Below are 26,718 nucleotides of genomic sequence, written 5' to 3'. Positions count from 1 at the left end.
TATCTTTTATTAATCTTAATGTGATTAGCATAATTTGAAGAAAAAAACTGGCATGCTGAAAATAAATGGGCTTATAATAGCTGCAGAATATTTCTAAAAGATGCATAAGAAAGCAACAAAAATAAATGCAAAGCAGAAATCAAAAAGAATGCTTGATTGAATTAATGAAAAATTATAACATATAGACTGCCATCTTGGTAAAAGCAAGGATACAAAATGTTACCATTCAAAAGTCTCAATATCACAAATGAAGTTATTTTTCTTACTAGTTTGAGAGCAACATCATAAATGAAAATAACTGCAAGCTACTAGATCTAAGAAATAAGAAAAAAAAATTAAGAACATTTTGCAGGCAACCCTACCTGTCTTTTTGCTTGTGTAATACCCTAAAGTCAAGGGAAACAAACCATTGATAAAATGTATTCAAAGTCTTTCTCTCCATATGCAAATCAGAATAAATAAGAGACCACTTATACACTTGGAATAAACATTACAAAGTATTAAAAACAACAGAATATCTCGGGATGACTAGAAACATCATAATTGTTTAAAATAATTTGATAAGCTAAAAAGTAAACTGCGTTTCAAAACTTACAAGAAATCTTTAGTTTAGGCATTACATAATTTAACCAAACATACTTAAAACAAGGGTTCTGCTAAGTAAATAGATTAAATCATAAAGCAAAGACTTTGGAAGCTAAGTAAATATGTTAAATGAAGTTTTTAAAAGCTTAGCCAACAGGAAAATAAGTGGCAACTACAATTCCATGTGTCATTTAAATACATGGTCGTGGGGAAGAGAGGAGCAGGGAATCGTAATTGGGTTTTTTTTAAACCATGATAACTCTAGAGAAAACATGAACAACCAGAACTTACAATCTCATTTAAAATTAAAACCCACTACCCCACTGCAAAGATCAAGAATCTGTTATTCCATGGCACCAATTCTCAGCACCACTTTCTACCAATGTCATATATGTCCCTTAACTGTCACTTTAATATCCTACTGTTAGATACCAATGAAAACCTAAAAATTAACACATTTGACTAAAACCTTAGGAAAATAAATTTAGCAAGTGAATTTTGAAGCATAAGATGCAGCTAACTAATAGAATATATTACCTGAGTAAGATAACGTCTGTAATCTTGCCTCAATTCTTCTTTTAGTTTATGTTTCTTACGTTCATAATCTTCCCCAAGTGGTAAACTTAATCCATAATCAATTCCTAGAAAGAAAACAACTTAAGCAATATAGCTCATTTTCAATGTCAATTTCAATACAATCTGCTGTCACCAAAGCACAGTAGCAAAGAACACAGTCATGTTTGATTCTGAGACTGGGATCAGGATAATAGTTTACTTAAAATGTTTCAGCAGGTCATACATTCACACATATGGAAAATATCCCTCACGCCCATGAAACCCAGTCACCCAGTTCTCCTGCCCAAAACAACCATTATTGTTTCTTATATTTTCTTCCAGAGACTTTATGCACCTATAAACAGATACTTTTAAATTACTGTGTGTGTGTGCATGTGTCTGTGTATTTACTTCTTCTCCCTTTAGATAAATGATTCTGCATTGTTTGGCATCTGGCTTTTTCAGAGTACAAAATTAAAGCTGATTACCTTTACTTCTTCACTTAATTCTACTGAAATTTCTATAAAGATAAATACCTACAACAATTTTAAGGTCTGTTTTCTAGTCTGTGAAAATTAATAATGTGATTTTTTTTTTTTTTTACTGTAAGAATATCTTTGTTATAACATGTTCAAGAAAAAATTATTAGGACTATGCATGGCTCAGGCTGAAATTTCCAAAAATTTTAGAAGTTAAGCCACCAATTCTGATTTCATATAAATGGGTATTAATTTTTTACTGTGGTAAAATATACATAATATAAAATTTACCATTTTAACCGTTTTTAAGCATACAATTAAGTGGCATTAAGCATATTCACAATGCTGTGCAAACCACCACACACACAAAATTAAGGTAATTTCCAGAATTTTTTCATCATCCCAAACAGAAACTCCATAGAAGGATGTTAATTTTTTAAGAAAAACTTTAATTTTGAGTCATGTTTCCATACATAGAGCTCAAAAATCAAATTACATTTTGGGGTGATGATAGACAATAGTGATGGCTGTACAACTTGTAAATATACTAAAAACCAGAGTAGTACAATTTCAATGGGTAAACTTTGTGATATGTAAATTATCTCGATAAAGCTGTTAAAAATCAAATTATATACTTTCAAAATATTTTTAATAGTAAAATACTATGTCAAGAAGCACAGATATCAGATGAGTATTTAGATTTTTGAAGCTCCTCTCCCTTTTTTAGTCCTACTATATAATACCGTAGTATAAAAAGTTTATCATTTCTAAACAAAATAATTTTCCTTAATGAGTCAGCTACAAGGAATATAGGTGAAATAATTAACCATAGTTTATAAACTGATATAGGTATCACCATTTTTGTGTCTTACTCCCTCACAATGCAGCTAAATGATGGGACTTTTCATAAAAGTGTCATATAACTGCTTTATTACATCACTGAAATATTTCAGGGGGGAAAGCCCCAAGTGGTATAAATATAAATGGATGTCTGTTGATTTTTATGGAATACTAAATTCCACTTTCCACCAGGAACACCATGGAATTCTCTTGATAAACACTTCTAGCCTACATAATCCTGATAATAGTGGGTAAAGCAGGCATCCTTAGGGATGCCTCTCACTCACACTCCCAACTCTCTCCCAAAAGAATTTAAAGTATCCCATATGCTTAGAATTTTAAATCATCCTAGAAAAGCATTCTTTCCTTACATAGGAATCCAAACCTTATTTTTAAAGATACAGAATTCAAGCCTAAAGAGAGAAACAGTTTCAATTCTCACATTCAGAATGGAGTATCACACATGGAACTAAGCTGTAAGGTCAATGAAGGTAAGGCCATGCTTTATTCAATTTTATAATGCCTGGTATATAACTTATATCCAAGAAATGTTCACTGAATAAATGTATGAATGAATATATGAATGAATCCTTGAATACGAGGAAAGAATGAGAGAAAGGGAAAAAGCACGCAATTTTTAATATTTCATTTCTGCTTTTAGGCAGTCTGATTGCATAGAGAAGCAGCATAGTAACTAGTAACCAAAGTTACTTATCTCTAGTCACAATGGATACTCTATTGTGTCAAGGAGAAAAAGAAAACAATGCTGCAAGGATGATGCCTCTCAACATGCCAGGCTTTCCTACTCAGGAAAGCAGTAATTCACAGCTTTCTGAAAAGTCATGTATTTAAGGTGGTTTTTAATACAGGTTTTCAATTTTGCTTGGTGGATTTATGTGGAAAGATAGAAATTAAAATGTGATTTTCATTTATAAATTACTATTTATACTAAGTTCAGTTTCATTTATCAAGAGGATTTGCCTTTTACTATTGCCACAAACAGTATTTGTAATAATTGTCTTAAGAGATAAGGAAGAATACATACTGCCTTCTGAACTACTTTAAATTTTATTAAGTTTAAGGTTTAGTCAACAGAAAATACTTTTTAACTGTTATTTTTATTATTTTATTTTGTCATAAAATAAAGTCCTTTGTTGCTCACGCAACAAAGTCCAGAGGAAACTAAGTACAAATCTCCAAGAATTCTTCCCCCATGGAATCACATAAGACACAACTTGTGACAACATAATGTGAAGTGTTGTAGGTCAGAGAAATAAAATTAAGAACTATATGGAACAATTTAAGTATTCTGTTCCTTTTAAACTATGCATGAACTATGGCATCTTAACTGACTTAAGAAACATGGTCAGACTTACTTAATTCAGAGCAGTTGTCTTATGATGGTTCTAGTGGCAAATAAAGCATTAGTGTCATCTTAGGGTCATTTGAAGTGATGTCACTGAAGTACATCAGTGACTCTAAGACAGTTAACATTATGCTTCAGAACTGTATCAATTACAAGTATTAGCTCCTATAGTGGTTATGGGGTAAATAACTATATATTCAAAACTAAAGTATGCAATCTTTTTAAAATTAATTTACCTTCTAACACAGCACTCTTAATAAGCAATTTATAGAACAAATTACCATGGAACACTTAGCTTTCTCTTTTATTATATTACCATGAGAAGTTACTACATAAAAATAATCAAAAGACAAATTATAGGAAATAATAATAGGACTTTCCATAAGCAAGTGACTATCAAGGGACAGGGCTGCTTTAATTGAAACACTGTACTCAAACTTTACCTATAAAGATATTATTACATAGGACTCATTTGACTTGTACAAACTGAACAAAACTAGTAGAATGTCTGACATTTAGTTCACAATAAGAGAAACCTAAGATTACAAATGTTAAAAAGAATGAGAATTAAAAATTCAACTAAAAATTAGTAAAAAACAAAAAAACAAAAAAACAAAAAAACAAACACATCAATTTCCTGTTGTCCATTTCCCGAAATCTTTACATTAACTGTAATTTTTTGGCCTAGTCTAAACCTCAGAGCTTCTCTGCAATGTAAATTCTACTGCTGCTTCCTTTCTGATAATTTTTAAAATTTAACAATGTAATTGTTTTCTCCTTTATAATTCTCTTCCAAATTTCCATAAGCATAATTGTACTTAAAATGAATTTGTAAAAATCACACAAATTTCTAGTAACAAGAGTAAAAGTCTCTTTATCTTACTCTGGTAATCTGTAATCATTTCTGCTTGATTTTCAAAATAATTACTTCAGAGCATGGAAAATAAATCTAGAAAATTTTGGAGTCTAAAATACAGATTAATACTATTTTGATATAAGATTGAAGGACACTGCCTAGAAATGGATAAAAACACATAGGACTATGGTCACAGAAGATGGATTCTTCAAGTACCCAAAGTTTAGAGGTAAGGGAGTTGAAAAGGAACCAGGAAAAAAAAAAAAAGAAAAGGAGTCTTCTGGAAGTCCCCCAAGCCACCTTCAGGCTGAGTGATTCACTAGAAAGACTTACAGAATGCATTATATTCATGATTACAGTTTATTACTATGAAAGAATACAAAGAAAAATTAGCAAAGGGAAAAAGCTCACGCAACAAAGTCCAGAGGAAACTAGGTACAAATCTCCCAAGAATTCTTCCCCCATGGAATCACATAGGACACAACTTGTGACAACATAATGTGAAGTGTTGTCTACTAAGAAAGCTCATTAGACTCAGTGCCCCAGGTTTTTAGTCAGAACAGGTCACACAGGCACCCTCTGCCTAGCACATACCAAGATTCCAGACTCTACAAAAGGAAAGCAGTTGTTCTACTTGGTCATATGGTTTATACAATTTTATTTAGGCACAATGACCTTATCATTTAGAGGATTTTTAGATCAGTTTTAGATCAGTACCAGGAACTGTTTACTAGCTAAATTCAAGATACTAGCCAAGGGCCAGTCTTGCAGGCAGACCTAAGGACAGTCCATCCCAGGCCGGCTTTGTTAAAAGTGATCTGCACAAGGAACTAGTAAGATAGGAAAAAAACCAGAAGAGTAGCTCTAGAAGCCAAATGAAGAAAATGCTTTAAGGAAGCAGTAAGATGTTAAGTGGAGCAGGTAAGTTGAACCATAAAAGATTTCAAAACTGCTCACTAAATGTAGTTATGTAAGAGGTTACTATAGATCTTAATCTTTGTGGGTGAGAAGCATAGAAGTAAGCCTGATGGGAAAGGGTTTAAGAAACTGAGGTGAGAGGAATTGGAGATAATAAATATACATAATTCTAACTTTTGAACAAAGAAAAACCTAGAAACTGACAGTAGCTGGAGGAACATACAGGATTTTATAAAGTAAGAGATATTATAGCAATGCTTATATTCTGACATAAATGTTCTAATAGAAAGGAAAAATAATTTATGATTCAGGTGAGGAGGAAAATTGATGAAGTGATAATATTTTCAATGAAAAGGGACAGAAGGCTATATAAGTAGAGGAGTTGGTCTAACAATCTATGGTAACAGAAGACAAGGCAGAATATATAGTACAGATGAGGGTTGGCTGGCAGATGTAAGGGTGGGAGATAAGGGTAAATTCTAACTGCTTCTATTTTGCAGGGAAATACAAAGTAAAACCATGGGCAGGGGGATGGGGAATGGAGTTTGAGGAGAGAAGAAAAGATGAAATAGCTGCCTTGTAGGATAGGAATGGATTAGGGAAATGTAACAGAAGCGCCAACAGCCGTGAGGACACACCTTAGGTTAGTAGTCAGTACTTTAAAGTAAGAACAATTACATGGTTGTGGGTTTTCTCCATCCAAATCGGCTACGTACATACCAGCACACAAAAGGCTCAGAGTTAGATTTAACAAGAGATGAGATTTTCCCAAATAGATAAGATAAAGGGAAAGAGAAGCAAGAAAGGTAAGGGAGTCGATAAAATGGACCATGGAACTTAAGTCACATAAGGAAGTAATGAGAGGGTAGGTCCTTTAAGGGAGTAGAATCAAGGGATGGTAGGTCCTGGTAATGTCAATTATTTGGAATGTTTGTCAGAGGCAGGATACAAGAGAAAATCAGCTGAAAAAAAATGGAAGTGGTCATCAAAGAAAATATTTGCAACTGTAATTCAGTCACTGGTAACAGAGGTCTAAGAACTATTGAAGTGGGTGGCTGAGGAAGAGTGGAAAACAGTTATCACAACATGAAGTCAAAAAACTAAAGAGGTACTAAATGTTTAAGGAATTAGAGGAATGGCTCTGAATCGGCGAATAACTGCAGTAAGAAGTGAGTACAAGAGACTGATGGTGCGAATTTCAAAGATGTCGGGTTATAGGGAGGACAAGTAGTATGAAAGTCCCAAAAAAGAAATCCAACTCCAGATTAAATGAGGGAAGAATATATAGCACAGCATCTGGCACCATAGTCAGCACTCAATATAGGTTAGTTCGTAGTAGTAGCAATAGCAGAAAGAAAAGTGGACTTTAATCTTTTACTGACCTTTCAAACATCAGGATCCTTCTTGGTTTAAATGATCTTTATTGGTGGGGTGCCTGCGTGGCTGAGTCAGTTAAGCATCTGCCTTCAGCTCAGGTCATGATCCCAGGGTCCTGGGATTGAGTCCCACATTGGGCTCCCTGCTTAGCAGGGAGTCTGCATCTCCCTCTCCCTCTGCCCCTCTTTCCTTCCGCCTTCCCTGTGCGCTCTCTCTCAAATAAATAAAATCTTTAAAAAAAATAATCTTTATTGGCTTCTCTTGTCAAATGTATAAGGTATCAGTAAATCAAAGTTTTCTGGCAAATCCCAAAATACTTACTGATTTTGAGCACTTCCTACTGTGGAAAGCAAAGAACTTTCTCCCACAAGCCCAATTTTTTAAAAACTGAGGAATAATATACATACCAAAAAAGCACAATCTTAGGCATACTGCTCAATGAATTTGTACAAAAGTATGCACTATTGTAATAACTCAGATTTCTTTCCACCTCACAAGGCACACTTTTGCTCCTTCCCTATTAATGCCCCCTCTCAGAACTTACAAGTATTCAGACTTCTATTAATATGGATGCGTTGGAGCTGTTCTTGAGCCTCAAATAAAAAGAATCATGAAGTTTGTGATCTTTTTTACATTTTACTGCACTCAGTATTACTTATGTGAGATTCAGCCACGTAGCTATATGCGGCAGTGGTTCATTCTTTTCAGTTTGTGTCTTCTTTCAGTGTATGAATACATCACAACTTTTTTAAATCCATCCTACAGTTAACAGACATTTCAGTGGTTTCCTGCTGTTTGGGAGGGTGGAGGGGAGCACTATTATGAACAAAATTCCATTGACATTCTTGTACATGTCTTTGGTGAACACGTGTATTTCTCTTGGCTATATTCCTAGGAGTGGAATTGTTGGGTCACTGGATAAGGTCACCGAGTTCAGTAGGTATTGCCAGTTTTTCAAAGTTGCACCGTTATCCATTCCTACAAGGAATGAATGAGTTCCAGTTAATTCAGTCTTGCCCACTCTTGGTATTGTAAATATTAGACATTGTACTTGTGTGCAATGGTGTCTCACTGTAGTTTCAATCTGTATTTCCTAACAACTAACGATGCTGAGCACCTTTGCAATGCATCTGGATTTCCCTCTTTTGAAAACAGCTATCCAAGTCTTTTGTCCATTTTCAGAATTGAATGGTCTTCTTACTGATATGTGAATTTTATACACACACATATACATACATATAAACATGTACATTTTATACATATACCTATGGCTGCCTTTTCCCATTGTTATGTATTGTGATGAATAGTTCTTTTTTAAGATTTTATTTATTTATTTGAGAGAGACAGAGAGAACACAAGCAGGAGGAGCAGGAGAGGGAGAAGCAGACAAGAAAACAATAGAGACCAATAAAGATAAATTTTTTTTTTTAAGAGTTTATGAGACAGAGAGAGAGCGCACGCACAGTGGGGAGAGGCAGAGGAAGAAGCAGACTTCCTACTCAGCAGGGAGCCCGATGCGGGGCTCGATCCCAGGACCCTGGGATCATGACCTGAGCTGAAAGCAGACGCTTAACTGACTGAACCACCCAGGCGCCCCTGTGATGAATAGTTCTTAATTTTAATGAAGTCCATTTTATCAGACTTCTCTTTTATGATTAGCTATTTTCCGGTCTTATTTAAGACATCCTCATCTACCTCCAACATCTCAGACATTCTCCTATGTTTTCTCTTAAGCTATTTTATAGTGTTAAAATTATACCTTTAGATCAGTAATCTCTCGAATTAATAATCATATGCAGTGTGAGGTACAGGTTTAAGTTTTTTTTTCTCTTCTCTAGTATGGATTCCTAACTTAACCAGCACCATTTACTGGAAAGACCATCTTTTTCTCCACTGAACTGCAGAGGCACCTATGTCATAAATCAGATATCTGTATATAGTGGGTTTGTTTCAATCCTCTCTATTCTGTCCCAGTGGTCTGTCTAACCTCATGCCAAAACTAAATAGTCTTAATTACTATAATTTCATACCAAGTCTTTATATATTACACTTTAAGTTTTCCAACTTTGTTTCCGACCTTTTCTTCAAAACTGTCATAGCTATCCAAGTTCTTTTTATTTCCTTATAAATCAGCTATCAAGAAGCCTCCTAGGACTGCACTGATCACCACGCACTCTGAAATGGTGCAGCAATCTTAAAGATCAATGGGAAAACTATGATTGTTCTGTGATCTTCATGAACTTTTGTCAAAAGAGTTAAAAAAAAAAAACAAAAAGCCTATTACTGGGGCACCTGGGTGGCTTGATGGTTAAGCGCCTGCCTTCAGCTCAGGTCATGATCCCGGGGTCCTGGGATCGATCCCTGTGTCAGGCCCCCTGCTCAGCAAGGAGCCTGCTTCTCCCTCTGCCTGCCGCTCCCTCCTGCTTGTGCTCGCTCTGTCAAATAAATAAAAAAATTCTTAAAAAAAAAAAAAAAAAAAACCACTACCAACAACAAGAAAACCCTGTCAGTTATAAACATACAGGGAAATTAAGTAAAAGGAAATTAATAATTATTTAGTACACTAAAATTTAAAACATTAGAAACATTGAGAATTAAAATATTTTAATTCCTGGAAAAAAAACTTTTCAAGAGTCATTTGAACACTGCTTGCCTTGTTGTATACCTTACAATATGTCACAAGCATCTTTTCTATGCCTTGGCAATCTGATAATGTTGAGAGACTTCTAATCCATGAACAAAGAATGTCTCTCCCTATACTTGCACATTCTTTAATTTCTCTGACACATTTTGTAGTTTTCTGTGTATAAGTCTTACACACTTTGTTAAATACACTTTTAAGTACAGGTGACCCTTGAACAATGTGGGGGTGGGAGTGTCAACCCCCATGCCACTGAAAATCCACACATACCTTTTGATTTCCCAAAAAACTTAAACACTAATAGTCTACTTTTACCATAAGCCTAATGGATAACATAAACAATTGATTAGCACACATTTTACATACATATTACATACTGTATTCTAACAATAAACTAAGCTAAAGAAAATGTTACTTAAATCATAAGAAGCCGCTGGGGGTCTCTGCTGAATCTCAGACTTCTAGACACTGAGCTGCTCTGCAAGTAACCATGCCCCGTGGAAGCCGGAGCCGCACCTCCGGCATGGCCCCTCCGGCCAGCCAGGCACCTCAGATGAGAGCCGCGCCTAGACCAGTACCAGCAGCTCAGCCCCCAGCAGTGGCTCCACCATCTGCTGTTGGCTCACCTGCTGCTGCACCCCAGCAGCCAGGTCTCATAGCCCAAATGGCAACCACTGTAGCTGGCGTGGCTGTGGGCTCTGCTGTCGGGCACCGGATGGCCCATGCCATCACTGGGGGCTTCGGTGGAGGAAGTAATGCTGAGCCTTCAAGGCCTGACATCACTTACCAGGAGTCTCAGGGAACCCAGCCAGCACACCAGCAGCAGCAGCAGCAGTCTGGCCCATGCCACTATGAGATGAAACAGTTTCTGAAGTGTGCCCAGAACCAGGGTGACCTGAAGCTTTGTGAAGGTTTCAGCAAGGTGCTGAAACAGTGCAGATGTACAAATTGATTAGCCTAATCAAGAAGTTCAAATTGAAGATATGGAAAATCATCTCTCATGACCAAGTTAATTTAGCATAAAAATATAATTAACAGTGAATATATAAAGTGTAAAACCACCAGTTAAACCTCTCCATCATTAGGGCGCCTGGGTGGCTCAGTTGGTTAAGCAACTGCCTTCGGCTCAGGTCATGATCCTGGAGTCCCGGGATCGAGTCCCGCATCGGGCTCCCTGCTCGGCGGGGGGTCTGCTTCTCCCTCTGACCCTCTTCCCTCTCGTGCTCTCTCTCATTCTCTCTCTCAAATAAATAAATAAAATCTTTAAAAAAAAAAAAAAAAAAACCTCTCCATCATTAAATACAGCTTTGTCCAGATCTGGAATGAAAAAGGGTGTTCTCACTGTATAGAAATTGAGATGCTTTGAGTTTGGGGCTCGGCAGATGTTTGTGTGCCTCCTTAAATCACCTTTTGTGATATTCTCATTTGTGAATTAATGAGAATAAAGTGATTTTCTCCCCTCCAAAAAAATATCATAAGGAAAATACATTGATAGTACTTTACCGTATTTATCAGTACTGTAAGTGTACATCATCTATTTACAAGATGAATCATATCAATATTGTCTTATATGATACAAAAACACTGTCAAAATTACATGTATTACTAACACCAGACATCAAAACTGAAAAGACAATGGGTGCCTGGCTGGTTCAGTCAGTAGACTGAAGACCCTCGACTCTTGATTTCGGTGTTGTTGAGTTCAAGCTCCACATTGGGTGCAGAGCTTACTTAAAAAAAAATAAAAATGAAATGAAAAGACAATGTCAAAAAGAAATTTACATTTACAGGTATAATGACTCATGTATTGATAATGAAGCAGCAACATGATTGCTTTATAGTAGCCTAGTATAATCGATACAAATGTTTCCTGATAGCCTAACCTATACACTAATGAATGGTTATAAAATTTTTATAGCATAAAGTATTACAGTCATATCCATAATACAGTATTGGAAACACTGTCACATTGCTTTAAAAACCACTTACCTGTGATGATAGGATGACAGTTTCTCCAATTACAAGAGAAGCATACTGTATGATAATGTAATTCTTTGAAAGCAAAGTTATAAAACATAGGAAACCTAATTAATTTTAGATTAAACATCACTCACCTTATGCCTACACAAGGATAGGCTATCCATTTCCATAGAAGTCTTGCATACAATGTTCTATGCAATGAATATTTAGGCAATAAAAATGACACAAAAATACACAGTTCTTGCCATAGACTTATTAGACTTTCACACTAAGACACATGCATACACAGTAGACAACTTCAACTACTGTACAGCACGATAGTTATTTACTATTCACTAAGTGGAAGTGATCACCATAAAGGTCTTTATCCTTGTCATCTTCACAATGAGTAGACTGAGGAGGAGGAAAAGGAGGGGTTGGTCTTGCTGTCTCAGGGGTGGCAGAAGGAGAGAAAGAGGGGGGCGGCCAGGACAGGCTGGTACACTCAGTATACCTTTATGGATACACACTGTAATTTGACTGTTGTTTTTTCATTTCTCTAAAAATGTTTCTATACCCTACCAATCCTTCTTCCACCGTGTCCTTTAATTTCAGTGCTCATAACACAGAAGAGCCTATGTTGTGAAAGAAGTTAAAAGCAGTCTTGAATAACTGAAACACTTCTGCCAGATTGTCAGATGTCAATTTGTTTTCTGGCATTGCTCTTCTAGGTCTTCCTCATCATCTGGCACTGGTTCAGAAGTACTCACCTCCATCAATCCAGCTTCTGTTAATTCCTCTGGTATGGTATCTATTAGCTCTTGAATTTCTCCAAGATTCTTATCTTGAAACTGTTCACCGACCACTTTTTTTTTTTTTGCCATATCCACAATCTCTTTCATGAGTTCCTTGACTGGCTCTACAATAAATCCTATGAAGTCATGCACATCATCTGGACACAGTTTTCTCCAGCAGGAATTTATTGATGCAGGCCTAATGGCTTTCATGGCTTTTCCTATAAAAATGATGAGCTCTTCAATCCTTCCAGACTTTTATGGTGTTCTCCCTATCAGGGTTCTCTTCCATAGTGTTGATAGTCTACCTCTGTAATGAGCCATAAAGGTCCATATAACCCCCTAGTTTAGAGGCTGAATAAAAGATGTGTTTGGGGGCAAGCAGACTACCTCAACATCTTCAGTGTTGAACTCAAGGGGTTCTGGGTAGTCAGGGGCATTGTCCAGTATAAACAGATATTGATATTAGGGACAAAGCATCACTGGAATCAATGCAGAAAAAAAGTTCTCATTGTTCAGCCCTTTTTGCATAACCAGAAGACTGGTAAGCTGGTATTTATTTTTTCCCCTCAAGACTCAGACATCAGCAGTTTTATAGATAAGGGCAGTCCTGATCATAAACCCAACTGCATTTGCACAAAACAGTAGAGCTAAGCCCCTCCTGCCTTAAATCCTGGTGCTCGCTTCTCTTCCTACTAATACGTGTCCTTTGTGGAATTTCTCCTGGAAATAGGGCACCTTCATCTGCATTAAAACCTGTTCAGACAGATACTCTTTCTCCTCAATGATTTTCTTAATGGCATCTGAGAATTAGTCTGCTGCCTCTCCATCAGCAGGAGCTGCTTCCCCTGCTATCTTGACATTGTTTAAGACAAACCTCTTTCCAAAATTATCAAACCATCCCTTGCTGGCATTAAACTCTCCATCTTTAGATTCTTCATCTTCCTTTTGCTTCAAGTTGTCACATAATAACTTTGCTTTTCCTCAAATCATAGTACAGTCTATAGGTATGCCTTTCTTATAGCAATCCTGCACCCACATAAAAGTTCCATTTTCAATACAACATAAAAAGGTATTCACAAATTGCAAAGTTTTTGCACCTGCTGGTGTAGCACAGCAATGGCTTCATGAATTTCCTTCTTCTTTTTCACAGTGATCCTTACACAGGATTCACTTATCTTGAAATGGTGGGCCAACCACAGCTGTAGACCTTAATCTACATATCAAGCAATTCAATTTTTTATTGTAATAGAACTTTTCTCTGCTTCTTGGGAGCACTCCCAGCACCAGTAGTGGCACTTTGTATGGATCCCAGGGTGTAACCCAAAGTTTACATTATTGCACTAAAGACAATGAAAAACACGAGAATCCAGAGAGATCACTTTTTACTGCAATACACCATTTACTGGAAATGAACTGCCCTCTCAGAGATGATTAGCATCATATGGACTTTATTTATTTAATCTCTACATCCAACGTATGTATGGATAAATTAAATAAATTTATTTAATCTCTATATCCAGCTCAAACTCACAAGCCCGAGATCGACAGTCACATGCTCTTCCGACTGAGCCAGTCAGGCACGCCAGCACCACATGTTTTTTTAAGTGGATACCTGCAACAATTGAGCTCACTACAATAGCAACATGAGGTGGCTATGAAATTATTACAGTAGTACAGTATGAAGTTAATTTTATGCAGTTAAAATTTAATAGTGCATCTTTACATTTATCTACATTTCTCATGAATGCAAATGGCAACACGCACAGTATAGTCTGTGTTTGGGGTGTAAGTTTTGATAATTTTTAACTTTTAAAAGATTCGTATACACTTTATGGTGGTAAATGATAAAACAGACTAATACCCACATACATTTTATACATTCACAGTACTCTTTTTTAAAAGATTTATTTTAGAGAGAATGAGCAAGTGCATGCACAATCAGAGGGAGGGACAGAGAAAATCCTCAGACTCCCTGCTGAGCAGGGAGCCCCACCCAGGGCTCGATCCCAGGGCCCTGATGTCATGACCTGAGCCAAAAATCAAGAGTCAGATGCTCAACTGAACTGAGGCACCCAGGCACCCTGATACACCTTTCTTAAATTTTTTTCAAAATTTCTAGGCTACACAGCTCATCTATGAAATTTTTCCAATTGTCAAAAATTTCCAAAAATATTTCTAATACATGTATTGAAAAAAGTCCATGTATAACTAGACCCCCAGTTCAAGCCCATGTTGTTCAAGGATCAACTATATTTTATTCTATTTGTTGCTATTGTGAATTAAGTATTTTCAGATTGTTCATTGCTAACATATAGAAACACAACCTTTTTTTTTTTTTTTTTTTTAAGATTTTATTTATTTGAGAGAGAGAGACACAGCAAGAGAGGGAACACAAGCAGGGGGAGTGGGAGAGGGAGAAGCAGGCCTCCCACCGAGCAGGGAGCCCAATGCGGGGCTCGATCCCAGGACCCTGGGATCATGACCTGAGCCGAAGGCAGACACTTAACGACTGAGCCACCCAGGCGCCCCGAAACACAACTTGTTTATTGATCTCATATTCTGTGAACTTGCTAATAAGCTCATTATTTCTATTGGTTTTTTTGTGGATTCCTTAGGATTTTCTCCAAACAGAATCATGCCATCTGCAAACAAGGACAATTTTACTTCTAACTTTGGTGCCTTTTATTTCTTGTTTTCTTTCACTGCACCGGCTAGATAGAACCCTCAGCACAAAGTTGAATGAAGTGTTAACAGTACACATCCTTATTTTGTTCCTGCTCTTAGAAGGAAAGCTTTGCAGTCATAACCTGTTAAGTGTGATGTTGACTGTATGTTTTTCACAGATGCCCTTCTTCAGAATCAAAAGATCTCTTCTATTCCACGTCTGTTGACAGTTTTTTTCATAAATCGGTGTTGGATTTGGTCAAATGCTTTTTCTCCAACTCTTGAGATAATCATGTGCTTTCTGTCCTTAATTCTATTAATCCAGTATATATTAATTTTGAGATATTAAGACAAAAACTTGCATCTATGATAAAGCCCACTTGGCCAGAGGGTATAATAATTTTATATGTTGTTCGTTTCAATCTGTTAATATTTTGTTTAGGATTTCTGCATCTATATTCATAAGACACATTACTATGTACTATTCTTGTGAAAACTTCATCTGGCCTTGATATTAGGATAATACTAGCCTCACAGTATGTGTTGGGAAGTGTGCCTTTCTCTTTTATTTCAAGTTTATAAAGGAATGGTATTATTGCTTCTTTAAACATTTGGTAGATTTCATCAATGAAGCCATCCAGGCCTGGGCTTTTCTTTGTGAAAGATTTTTAATGAAGACTTCAATTTCTTTACATGTTATAGGTCCATTTAGATTTTCCATTTCTTCTTCAATCAATTTCAGTAATTTGGGTCTTTCTAGGAATTTATCAATTTTGTCCAAGAGCTAACTTGTTCACATAACACACTTGCAATATTAGACAACTCAGCAAACACTAAAGATTTATTAGTGCTAACAGTTATGTGAAATCCTGCTTGCATTTAATTTTTAACATTATTTCTATGCCACTTGTAAAGAAAGTCAATAAAAGAATTCAGTAGTGACTATGATGGCTAATTTTAGGTGTCTACTTGGCTGGGCCATGGTGCCCAGATATTTGGTCAAACATTACTATGGATGTTTCTGTGAGAGTGGTTTTTGGGTGAGATAAACATTTAAATTGGCAGACTTTAAATAAAGCAACCTGCCCTCCATAATGTGAGTGGGCCTCATCCAACCAGTGGAAGGCCTTAACGAAGACTGACCTTTCCCAAGCAAGAAGGAATTCTGCCAACAATCTTCAGACTTAGAACAGCAACATCAGCTCTCCCCAGGGTAACCAGCCTCACAGCTTACCTTACAGATATTAGACTTTTCAGCCTCCATAATCACAAGCCAACTCCTTAATTATTTCTCTCTCTATATATATTTATATGTATTTATGTATTATATGTATTTACTTACACACACATCCTAGTGGTTCTCTGAAGAACACTGACAATACAGTGACATATTAATTGCTGGATCTGAAGATTTATCTAAGGTTAACCTAACATCTTTTTCTTCTTATTAATGAGACCATATTTGACAGAAAATTGTTTAATTTTTAATTCATGAAATTTTATTAAATAACTTACTGAAAATATTAAATTTCTTAATGGATTTCTTCTTACTATGAATTTAGTTTTTTAAAATAAATTTCAACATTGCCACATTTAAAAGCCAACCTCTCTTCCAAGATACATACTGACTTAGTAACTCTTCATTTAACATTTACTGAGCACCACCCATATGCCAGGTACTTTGCTGGTCTTGGGGAGATAAACAGGTATATAAGTCTTTGCCCAAAGGAACAGCATCTAGACAGTAAACAAGCAAGCATATAATTTCAATATAACATAGTAAATGCTATCTGACACCTTCCATAACCCACTGCAAGTACCAGTTTGGTATACAATGAACTTTCTTTACACCAAGAGATAAAGGCTGGTTAATACAGTTTTATGCCCAGGTCTAGGTTACCTTTTTTAACTAAAATTTCAGTTTCTTTTTCGGAGTATAACAGGCTCTTCAGTGTTTACAAGTTATTTCTGAGTTGCAAAAATTCTCTCTCCATGTTTCCCCTCTGTATTCCCCCATTCAATCATGGCTGCCACAGACAGACAGAAAGGACAAGGACACTTTTTTCTTGCATCTGTAATGAAAACCTTAGCAGCATACAGGAACTGCTCCAGGTCAAACAGATGCATTCCATTGCTTTTTAATCTCAAAAGGTATGGTCATGTCCCTATACTATAAATCACAAAACTAGTATTTTCAAATACAGAACAGGATCTATGCTACCAGACATAGAAAAAGAAGAAAGGAGTACATATACACATATGCACCATCTAACCATGAAATTATATACAAGATACAGCCTAAGAAGAGAGACTGGAGGACAGAGTTGGGAGGGTCACAAATTTTCATATTATACTGCTCTGTACTTTTTTTAATTTTTTTTAAGATTTTATTTATTTATTTGAGAGAGAGAGAAAGAAAGGGAGATCACAGAGGCAGAGGAAGAGGGAGAAGCAGACGTGCCACTGAGCAGAGAGCCCGATGTGGGGCTCAATCCCAGGACCCTGAGATCATGCCCCGAGCCAAAGGCAGATGCTCAACCAACTGAGCCACCCAGGCACCCCTGTACTTTCTTTTTTTTAAAGATTTATTTATTTTAGAGAAAGAGAGAGAGCATGAGCAGGGGAGGGACAGAAGGGGAAGAGAGAGAGGGAGAGAAGCAGACTTCCTGCTGGGCTCGGAGCCCTTCACGGGGCTCAATCCCAAGACTCTTTGAGATCATGACCTGAGCCGAAATCAAGAGTCAAGACACCCAACCGACCGAGCCACCCTGGGGGTCCCTGTTCTGTACACTTTATAATCATTTGCATGTGCAAATTTTATTTCTTCAATAGAAAAAAATTTTGATAAAACTCAAAACAAAGCAATGCTCCTATCTTCACCATTTAAGCCAGATACTGTATTTCAAAAGCAGTGCAGATAATCTATGGATGTTGGGTTAGAAGTATGTATATTTGAAAAAATGTTATATATACTGGCTGTATCATGTCAATTATTAAAAATATCTTCCAGGATAGGGCACATGGGTGGCTCAGTTGGTTAAGTGACTGCCTTTGGCTCAAGTCATGATCCTGGAGTCTCAGGATCGAGTCCCACATCAGGCTCCCTCCTCAGTGGGAAGTCTGCCTCTCCCTCTGACCTTACCCCTTCTCATGCACTCTCTCTCACTCGCTCTCTCAAATAAATAAATAAAATCTTTAAAATATATATATATATCTTCCAGGATATAAAGCATTAAAGTCAAAGTAATAATGCTCAACCTAAGGGAAAATACTTAACTTCTCTAAGAAAGAGAAAAATAGGGGCACCTGAGTGGCTCAGTCATTAAGCATCTGCCTTTGGCTCAGGTCATGATCTCAGAGTCCCGGGATCAGCCCCGCATCGGGGTCCCTGGTCTGCAGGAGGCCTGCTTCTCCCTCTCCCACTTCCCCCTGCTTGTATTCCCTCTCTCGCTGTGTCTCTCTCTGTCAAATAAATAAAATCTTTAAATAAATAATTAATTTATGAGAAAGATGGTATTTAACTGAGGTACATAGACCTATAAATTAATGAAAGCATTTCTCAACAATAATGGTTATTAAATACAATAAGGAGTTAGTAAAAGTCGAATAATTTCTTTTAATTAAAAAAATCACTGGGCACCTGGGTGGCTCAGTTGGTTAAGCGACTGCCTTCGGCTCAGGTCATGATCCTGGAGTCCCTGGATCGAGTCCCGCATCGGGCTCCCTGCTCGGCAGGGAGTCTGCTTCTCCCTCTGACCCTCCCCCCTCTCATGTGCTCTCTATCTCATTCTCTCTCAAATAAATAAATAAAATCTTTTAAAAAAAAAAATCACTAATATGCCTAGAAATGGTGTAGAAAGAAAATATCATTTGCTTCCACAGATCATTTTCAGCTGACTCCCATATTTCATTAAACCTGAGTTATTCTAACAAATTCCTTACTAAGGATATCATGTCATCAGCTTATATAGACTAAACCATGTACATGCCATGTAAAATAAAGAACTTCACTAGCCTTTGTCCTGTTTCCGGGGAGGTAATTTCTAAATCCTTGGAATATTCCGAGTGATAGAAGGCTGTTATTCATTGTAGGTCCCTGGGACCCATACACAATAGTTTATACTAATATACTAACTCATGGTGAGCTCCTATATAGTTTATGCTTAAGAGATAACATAGATGGGAGCTGGTCACACCAGAAAGACCACACCAGAAAGATGGGACTAGAGGGTTAGACCTTTGAGCCATTTGACATCAGCCAGACCTCAAGGGAAAGTTGGGAGTCTGGAGACTGAGTGACATGACCAGTGAAATCTCAATAAAAGCTCTGGACACTGAAACTCAGGGGAGCATGCTGGCTGGCAATAGTACTGATGTTCCAGGAGAGGAGAGTGACATATCCCTGAGGCTGACAGAAGCTTCACATGTGGACCACTCCCAGACCACACCCTATCTATCTCCCCTGTTGGTTAGTTCTAATTTGTAGCTTGTGCTACAACAGAACTGTAATCATGAAGTATAGCACTTTCTTGAGTTCTGTAAGTCATTCTAGTGATTACTAAACTCGACAGAGTAGTGGAAACCCCCATATTTGTAGCCAGAATAGAGGATGGCTTGTGGACTCCAAAACTAGCTGCTGATGTCCAAAGTAAGAGAAGCCTTGTGGAGGACTATGCCCTTAATCTGTGAAGTTTGGTTCAACCCTGGGTAGTTGGTGTCAGAAATCATTGTAATGCTCCTCAAATACTTCTGTGAGAGGTACAGAATGAGAATGGAAGAATAACATGGATAAGCATTACCCATAAATATTACCACTAACAAATGAATTTACAAAAATCATAAAAATGCAGTGGGATTCATGATAGCTGCATCATGAGCTATCAACAGATTTTCACTGGCTAAATGAATATTGTCAGTTTTATATTATTGATAACTATTATGCTTAATTACTTATTCAAAGTATGATATCAAAGACCTTAATTCAAAATATAATTTCCAAACTGGACCTTTTTTAGACCAGTTTGCTTCATAAGTCCTGTAAGAAACCACATGAGAAAAATCTCCAAAAGAACAAAGAAAGAAATAAAGAAAAGAAAGAAAGAAAAAGAAAATTCTCTAATGCCAAATTATTTTACATTTTTCCCATTGTGACAAACTACATATTTGGCCTAATTTCTTTCTAGTTTTATTGAGAAATAATTGACATAAATCACTGTATGACTTTAAGGCACACAGCTTGATTGTTTGATTTATACATACTGTGGAATAATTACCACAATAGGTTCTGCTAACATCCACCTTCTTGTATAGATACAATAATTAGGCAAGAAAAAAAGAAAAACATTTTCCTTCTCATGAAAACTCTTAGAACTTACTCTCAACAAATTTCTTATACATCACACAGCAATGTTAGCTGTAATCATCATGTTATACGTTATTTCCCTAATATGTATGTATATATGTATTTATTTATTTTTAAGCCCTGTACTTATTACAACTGGAAACTTAGACCTTTTGACCACCTTCCTCTAATTCCCCTGCCCCTATCCTTCACCTTTGTTAACCACAAGTCTGATCTCTTTTTCTGAGTTTGGTTTTATTTTCTGTTTAAATTCCACATGTGAGATCATGCAGTATCTGTCTTTCTCTGACTTACTTCACTGGGCAATAATGCCTTCAACTCACCAATAGTGTGCAAGCAAGGGTTCCATGACAGCATTTGTTATCTCTGTCTTTTTGATGATGGCCATTCTAACAGGCATGAGGTGATCTCTTTGTAGTTTTAATTTGCACTTCCCTAATGACTAGTGATGTTGAGCATCTTATACATCTGGTCTAATTTTAAGGCCACAATTATTCAAGCAAGTCAGTAACTGAATGCTGATAAGTTTTTATAAAATCAAATTATGTATTATTCTTTAGTAAGATTCAATGCACATCAAAAATAATTATTGTTTCAGTTCACAATAGAACAACCATTCTATGGTTGTTTTTAATTCTATTAAAAACATTCTATTAAATTCTACATACCCAACAGAATAGTTATTTTTGCAATGGGGACCTTCATTCATTCAGAACATCTTCCTTAAACACTAAAGTGACAGGCACTGTGCTAGGCAGCAAATACACAATAGCAGGCAAGCTGGCATACCATTGCAGTACAAGAGACAGTTGAGTAAGTTCAAAACTACACTTTACAGAGAGAATCAATGCAACAGAAGCACAAGAGGACAAAACATAAATAACTAACACAATCTGGGAAAATCAATAAAAGGATAAAATTATCATACGGTAAACAAGAATACATTGAAGGAGTTGAGCAAGACTAACGTGATCCTATTTGTTTTTCTGAAAAGATAATGAAGGGCAGTGCAGAGACTTAGTGGGGGGTGGGGGGGCTAGACCATAAAACAAAAAGAACACTAGAAAAAAAAATCAGAGACAGCACAGGCCTGCATAAAATAATGTTTGTGGGATTAGAGAAAAATAAACTGATTTTTAAATTTAAGCAGTAGAAGCAACTGAACTTATGTAATTACTTGCTATGGGAGGCAAAGAAGGGAGTCAAAGATGACTAGGCAAACACCTCACCGGAGTACCAGAAAGTTTGAGAAGAGTAAAGGTAATCTTGCATATGTTAATTCTGAGCCCATGACATCCAAGTATCGACGTCCAATAGGACATTAGATATATGGGTCCGAAGTTCAATAAAAAAAATTTTTAAATTTTAAAAAATCAGGATTGGAATACAGATTTAGAGGTCATGAACACACCGATGGTATATAAAGCCTCTGAGTGGACAAGGTCAGTCAGGGAATATATGAAATGAAAAGGCCTAAGACACTGCCCGAAAGAACACCAATTAAGGAATAAGCAGAGGTCACTGTCTTTAAACTAGACTTTAAACTCTCCATCATTTGTGCATGTAATAAAGAATAATTCTTAAATTCTTAGTAGAATTTAATAGAATAGAAACAGAGAGCCTAAATAACCTGTGCCAGGTCACAAAGGCATGACATGTACAATCCAGAGCAAGCTGTAACCCAGAATTTCAAAGTGATTCTAACCTTACTGCATCAGAGAATCTACTATTAAACTTTTTAAAAAATTATCTCTTACAGGGCGCCTGGGTGGCTCAGTTGGTTAAGCAACTGCCTTCGGGTCAGGTCATGATCCTGGAGTCCCGGGATCGAGTCCCACATCGGGCTCCCTGCTCGGCAGGGAGTCTGCTTCTCCCTCTGACCCTCCCCCTTCTCATGTGCTCTCTCTCTCAAATAAATAAATAAAATCTTTAAAAAAAAAAAAAATTATCTCTTACAATAATCAAAATTTCAATTCATAAAAATTTAGGGCTAGAAGATAACCCAACTTTTTTTATGTTACAGATAAGGAAATTGGGGTCCTTAGAGATAAAGGAGCTTTTCCAAAATATAATACTAAAAATTTAAAAAGAGCCTGGGGGTGCCTGGGTGGCTCAGTCGCCTGGGCATCTGATTCTTGATTTCGGCTCAGGTTATGACCTCAGGGTCCTGGGATCGAGCCCCGCATCAGGCTCCCTGCTCTGCAGGAAGGCTGCTTCTCCCTCTCCCACTCCCCCTGCTTGTGTTCCCTCTCTCGCTGTCTCTCTCTGTCAAATAAATTAAAAAATTTTAAAATCTACAAAGACCTAAATGTGAGACCTGAAACCATAAACTCCGAAAAGGAAACAGGCAATAATCTCTTTGACATCGGTCCTACTGTCATTTTTCTATATAGGTCTCCTAAAGCAAGAAAACAAAAGCAAAAACAAAATACTGTGACTACACTAAAATAAAAAGTTTTTGTACGATGAAGGAAACCATCAACAAAACAACAAGACAACCCACTGAGCGGGAGAAGATATTTATAAACAATTCATCCAGTAAGGGGTTTAATATCAAAAATACATAAAGAACTTATACAACACCAAAAAAAAAAAAAAAAAAACCACCACATAACACAGTTAAAAAATGGGAAGACAGGAAGAGACATTTTTCCAAAGAAGACATAAAGATGACTAACAGACACATAAAAAGATGTTCATCACCATTAATCAGCAGGGAAATGCAAATCAAAACCATATTTATATCTGTCAGAATGGCTACAATCAAAAACATAAGGAACAACAAGTGAAGAAAAAGCATGTGGAGAAAATCATGTGGAGAAAAAGGAACCCTTGTGCACTACTGGTAGGAATGTAAATTGGTTTAGCCACCCCAGAAAACAGCATGGAGTTGGCTCAAAAAATTAAAAATAAATATAACATATGACCCAGTAATTTCACCACTGGTTATTTAACCAAAAAAAATATTATTTTGAAAAGATATATCACCCCTAAGTTCACTGCAATATTATTTACAATAACAAGATATGGAAGCAACCCAGTGTCCATCAATAGCAAACATATAAAGAAGATATGGTTACATATATGGAATGGAATATTACTCAGCCATAATAAAAGAGTAAGATCCTGCCACTTGCAACAACATGGATGGATCTAAAGGTTATTCTGGTAAGTGAAATAAGTCAGAGAAAGACAAATACCATACAGATTTCCCTTACATGTGAATCTAAAAAACAAAACAAACAGAAAAGAAACCAGACTCAAATACAGCAAACTGAACTGGTGGTTGCCAGAGGCGAAGTGAATAAGGGGGACGGGTGAAATAGATAAAAATCCAAACTTCCAGTTAAAAATAAGTCACAAAGATGAAAAATATAGTATACGGAATAGAGTCAGTAATACTGCAATATTGTTGTATGATGACCACACTTATCGTGGTAAGCCATGACTAATGTATAGAATTGTTGAATATGTTGTACACCTGAAATTAATATAACACTGTATGTTATTTACACTTCATAAAAAAATTTCTACATATTTTCATAACCATAATCAAAAACTCAGTATAGCTGCAATATTAACTTCTGTACAATTCTAATATAGTAATAATTAAAACATTCACTAAATAGCATTTTGTATCCTCTAAGCATCTCTGATTTTTAAATAAACATCCACATTTTTATTCAATTAACACATTTTCCCTCTCACACACAAATCCATTCAAATTTTTCAATTAATTTTTACTTATGTTGTATATACTTACTGCCATGATTTCCATAAATTATAAGGGAATATCATTTAAAATGGGTAGATTCTTCTCAGTTTGCATTATATTTCCTTTGCAGACAGTATAGTCATATGTAAGATTCCAGATATCAAAGAGTTACTGCGATTCCAAAGAAACCTTTTTTTCTGACAATACAGAACTCTTTCACAACGGCCTGCTAAGAATACTTTAAAATCAATTTAGCATACCTAATGACATACCTAAAGAACTCCTGGTCTGTTGACTGTTTGGTGGTATGTTTTCCTTAGCCATGGAGATTAATATTTTACTGTTTTCAGAAAGCTTCTCTGATGCCTTTCCCTGAAAGAAACATTGTATTTACAAAAGTAAGGGGGGGGTGGAATCTACAAAATACACACTCTATCCCAATAATTAAATTGGGATTTACAACAAAATTACACAATACGTCATAGAAGAAATTTAAGTGTTAGGTTTGAGGAATTAACCAAAAGTATTTAACAGTGTAATAAATGTAATAAATTTTAATTAAGTATTAGAATTCATATATCAACAAATATTCACTGAGTTCCTACTACATAGTATCCCAGGCACTGGAAACACAAATGAAAAAAACATATGAGAATCTCTGCCATCATGGAATTCAAACTACTGAGGGGACAAGCGATAAACATACTATGTAATTAGACTGCAATACATAGACAGTAATTGGTAATGTCTATTGGGAAAAAAATGGAGCATGGTAAGAAGGGCCATAAATGATGCAGGAGGGACTGAAAGACCTCACTGAGCAGTGATACTTGAATTAGGACTTAAAGATCATGATATATGTATAATTTAATATTAGAAATAATAATAAAATTATATTTAAAACTATGTAATAACCCTTTTTAAACACCGTAAGCTACTTGTAAGTGGAGAGTGGTTAAAACCACAGACTTTGGGGCTGGACACATGATGGTTCCAATCATGAAGCCACCACTGTTTGTACCTGGATGAATTACTTAACCCCTTTGAGCTTTACTTTCTTGATCTGTAAAACAAAAATATTCCACGTACTTAACAGAGACATTATGATTAAATAAGATAATACATGTAAAGTCCTTGACACAACTCCTTGACCAGAGCAGCTATTATGGAACGAAGAAGGCAATACAGTACATTGGTTAAGAGAGCAAGCATTACAGTCAGGATATCAGGAATCAAAGCCTACTTCTATTAACTCTGTGACCTTAGTCTCATTACTTAACTTCCCCATACCTCAGTTTACTCATTTAGAAAATGAGCATAACAACAGTATTTATCTCACAGATTCACATGAATCATAAATGTAACCTCTTAAGACTAAGCCTCATCCATGAAAGGAAAAAACTTGCAACAAAGAATACTCTATCCAGCAAGGCTATCATTTAGAATTGAAGGAAAGAAAGAGATTTCCAAACAAAAATTAAAGAAATTCATCACCACTAAACCAGCCTTACAAGAAATGTTAAAGGGGATTCTTTGAGTGGAAAGGAAAGACCACAGCAGAAATAAGAAAAGTAGGAAAGGAAAAACTTTCACAGCTACATATTAACATAGTAAAATAGAATAATCCCTTATAAAACCAGTATAGAGGTTAAAGCACAAAAGAAGCAAAATCAAATATATCTATAGGGGCGCCTGGGTGGCTCAACTGGTTAAGTGTTATGCTCAGGTTATGATTCCAGGGCTCCTTACTCGGCGGGGAGCCTGCTTCACCCCTATCCCTCTGCCACTCCCCCTGCTTGTGCTCTCTCCCACTCTCTCTAAAATAAATAAATAAGATCTTTTAAAAATATATTATCTATAAAAATCAGTAATGGGATTCACAAAAATAAAAGGATGTAAAATATGACACCATATACCTAAAACGTGGGGTACAAGGGAGTAAAAATTTAGTGCTTTACAATGAGTTCAAACTTAAACAACCATTAACTTAACAGACTGCTATATGCATAAGATGTTATATACAAACCTAATGGTAACCACAAATCAAAAACCAGTAATAGATATAAAGAAAAGAGAAAGGAATACAAGACTATCACTAGAGAAAGCCCATCAAACCACAAGAGAGCAAGACAAGAAAGAAACAAAGAACTATAAAAACAATTAACAAAATGGCAGTAAGTACATACCTATTAATAAATACTTTCAGTGTAAATGGACTAAATGCTCCAAAAAAGGATATAAGGTGACTAAGTGGATAAAAAAGCAAGACACACAAAAAAGGGCTGTATCATGAATGGCACATGTAGGGCAGCTGCATTGCTCTTCCTGTGGAAATGACATCAAGAGATTTCAGAATCATCAATTTTTTGGTACCTGAGCAGCTGGTGATCATTGGTCCTGGTGCCCCATTAAAGGAAAAAAGGGGGGGGCAAGATATAAGATATATACTGCCTACAAGGGACTCATTTCAGACCTAAAGACCTATGAAGATTGAGAGTGAAGGGACAGGGGAAGAAGAGCAAGATGGTGAAGGAGTAGGAGACCTCAATTTCATCTGGTCCCAGGAATTCAGCTAGTTATCAAACCATTTAGAACACCTACGAA

General features: G+C 36.3%; 2 protein-coding genes and 2 non-coding genes across 4 annotated transcripts in view; 2 read left to right on the top strand and 2 right to left on the bottom strand.

Annotated features, from left to right (window-relative positions):
* Positions 1–26,718, bottom strand: part of CSPP1 (centrosome and spindle pole associated protein 1) — a 160,680-nt gene that overhangs the window by 115,967 nt on the left and 17,995 nt on the right. Inside the window, exons 3-5 of the mRNA XM_035011283.1 lie at positions 24,387–24,486; positions 1,123–1,226; positions 363–386 (exon numbers count right to left, since the gene is read on the bottom strand). Coding sequence (XP_034867174.1) covers positions 363–386; positions 1,123–1,226; positions 24,387–24,486 — 228 coding nt within the window. The remainder of the gene's footprint in view (positions 1–362; positions 387–1,122; positions 1,227–24,386; positions 24,487–26,718) is intronic.
* On the top strand, positions 10,096–10,569 carry LOC118014896 (coiled-coil-helix-coiled-coil-helix domain-containing protein 2-like). Its single transcript, XM_035011282.1, has one exon. The coding sequence runs from the start codon at positions 10,108–10,110 to the stop codon at positions 10,567–10,569; it is 462 nt and encodes a 153-aa protein (XP_034867173.1). The 5' UTR covers positions 10,096–10,107.
* On the bottom strand, positions 17,039–17,164 carry LOC118015481. The gene has a single exon (XR_004680648.1). It is a non-coding gene; the product is annotated as a small nucleolar RNA SNORA31 (small nucleolar RNA).
* LOC118015486 lies at positions 26,388–26,522 on the top strand. Its single transcript, XR_004680652.1, has one exon. It is a non-coding gene; the product is annotated as a U11 spliceosomal RNA (small nuclear RNA).

Source organism: Mirounga leonina, unplaced genomic scaffold, assembly GCF_011800145.1.
Source record: "Mirounga leonina isolate KUSES-001 unplaced genomic scaffold, KU_Mleo_1.0 Mir_165, whole genome shotgun sequence".
Classification (NCBI taxonomy): Eukaryota; Metazoa; Chordata; class Mammalia; order Carnivora; family Phocidae; genus Mirounga; species Mirounga leonina.
This window is presented reverse-complemented; position numbering and strand designations above follow the sequence as displayed.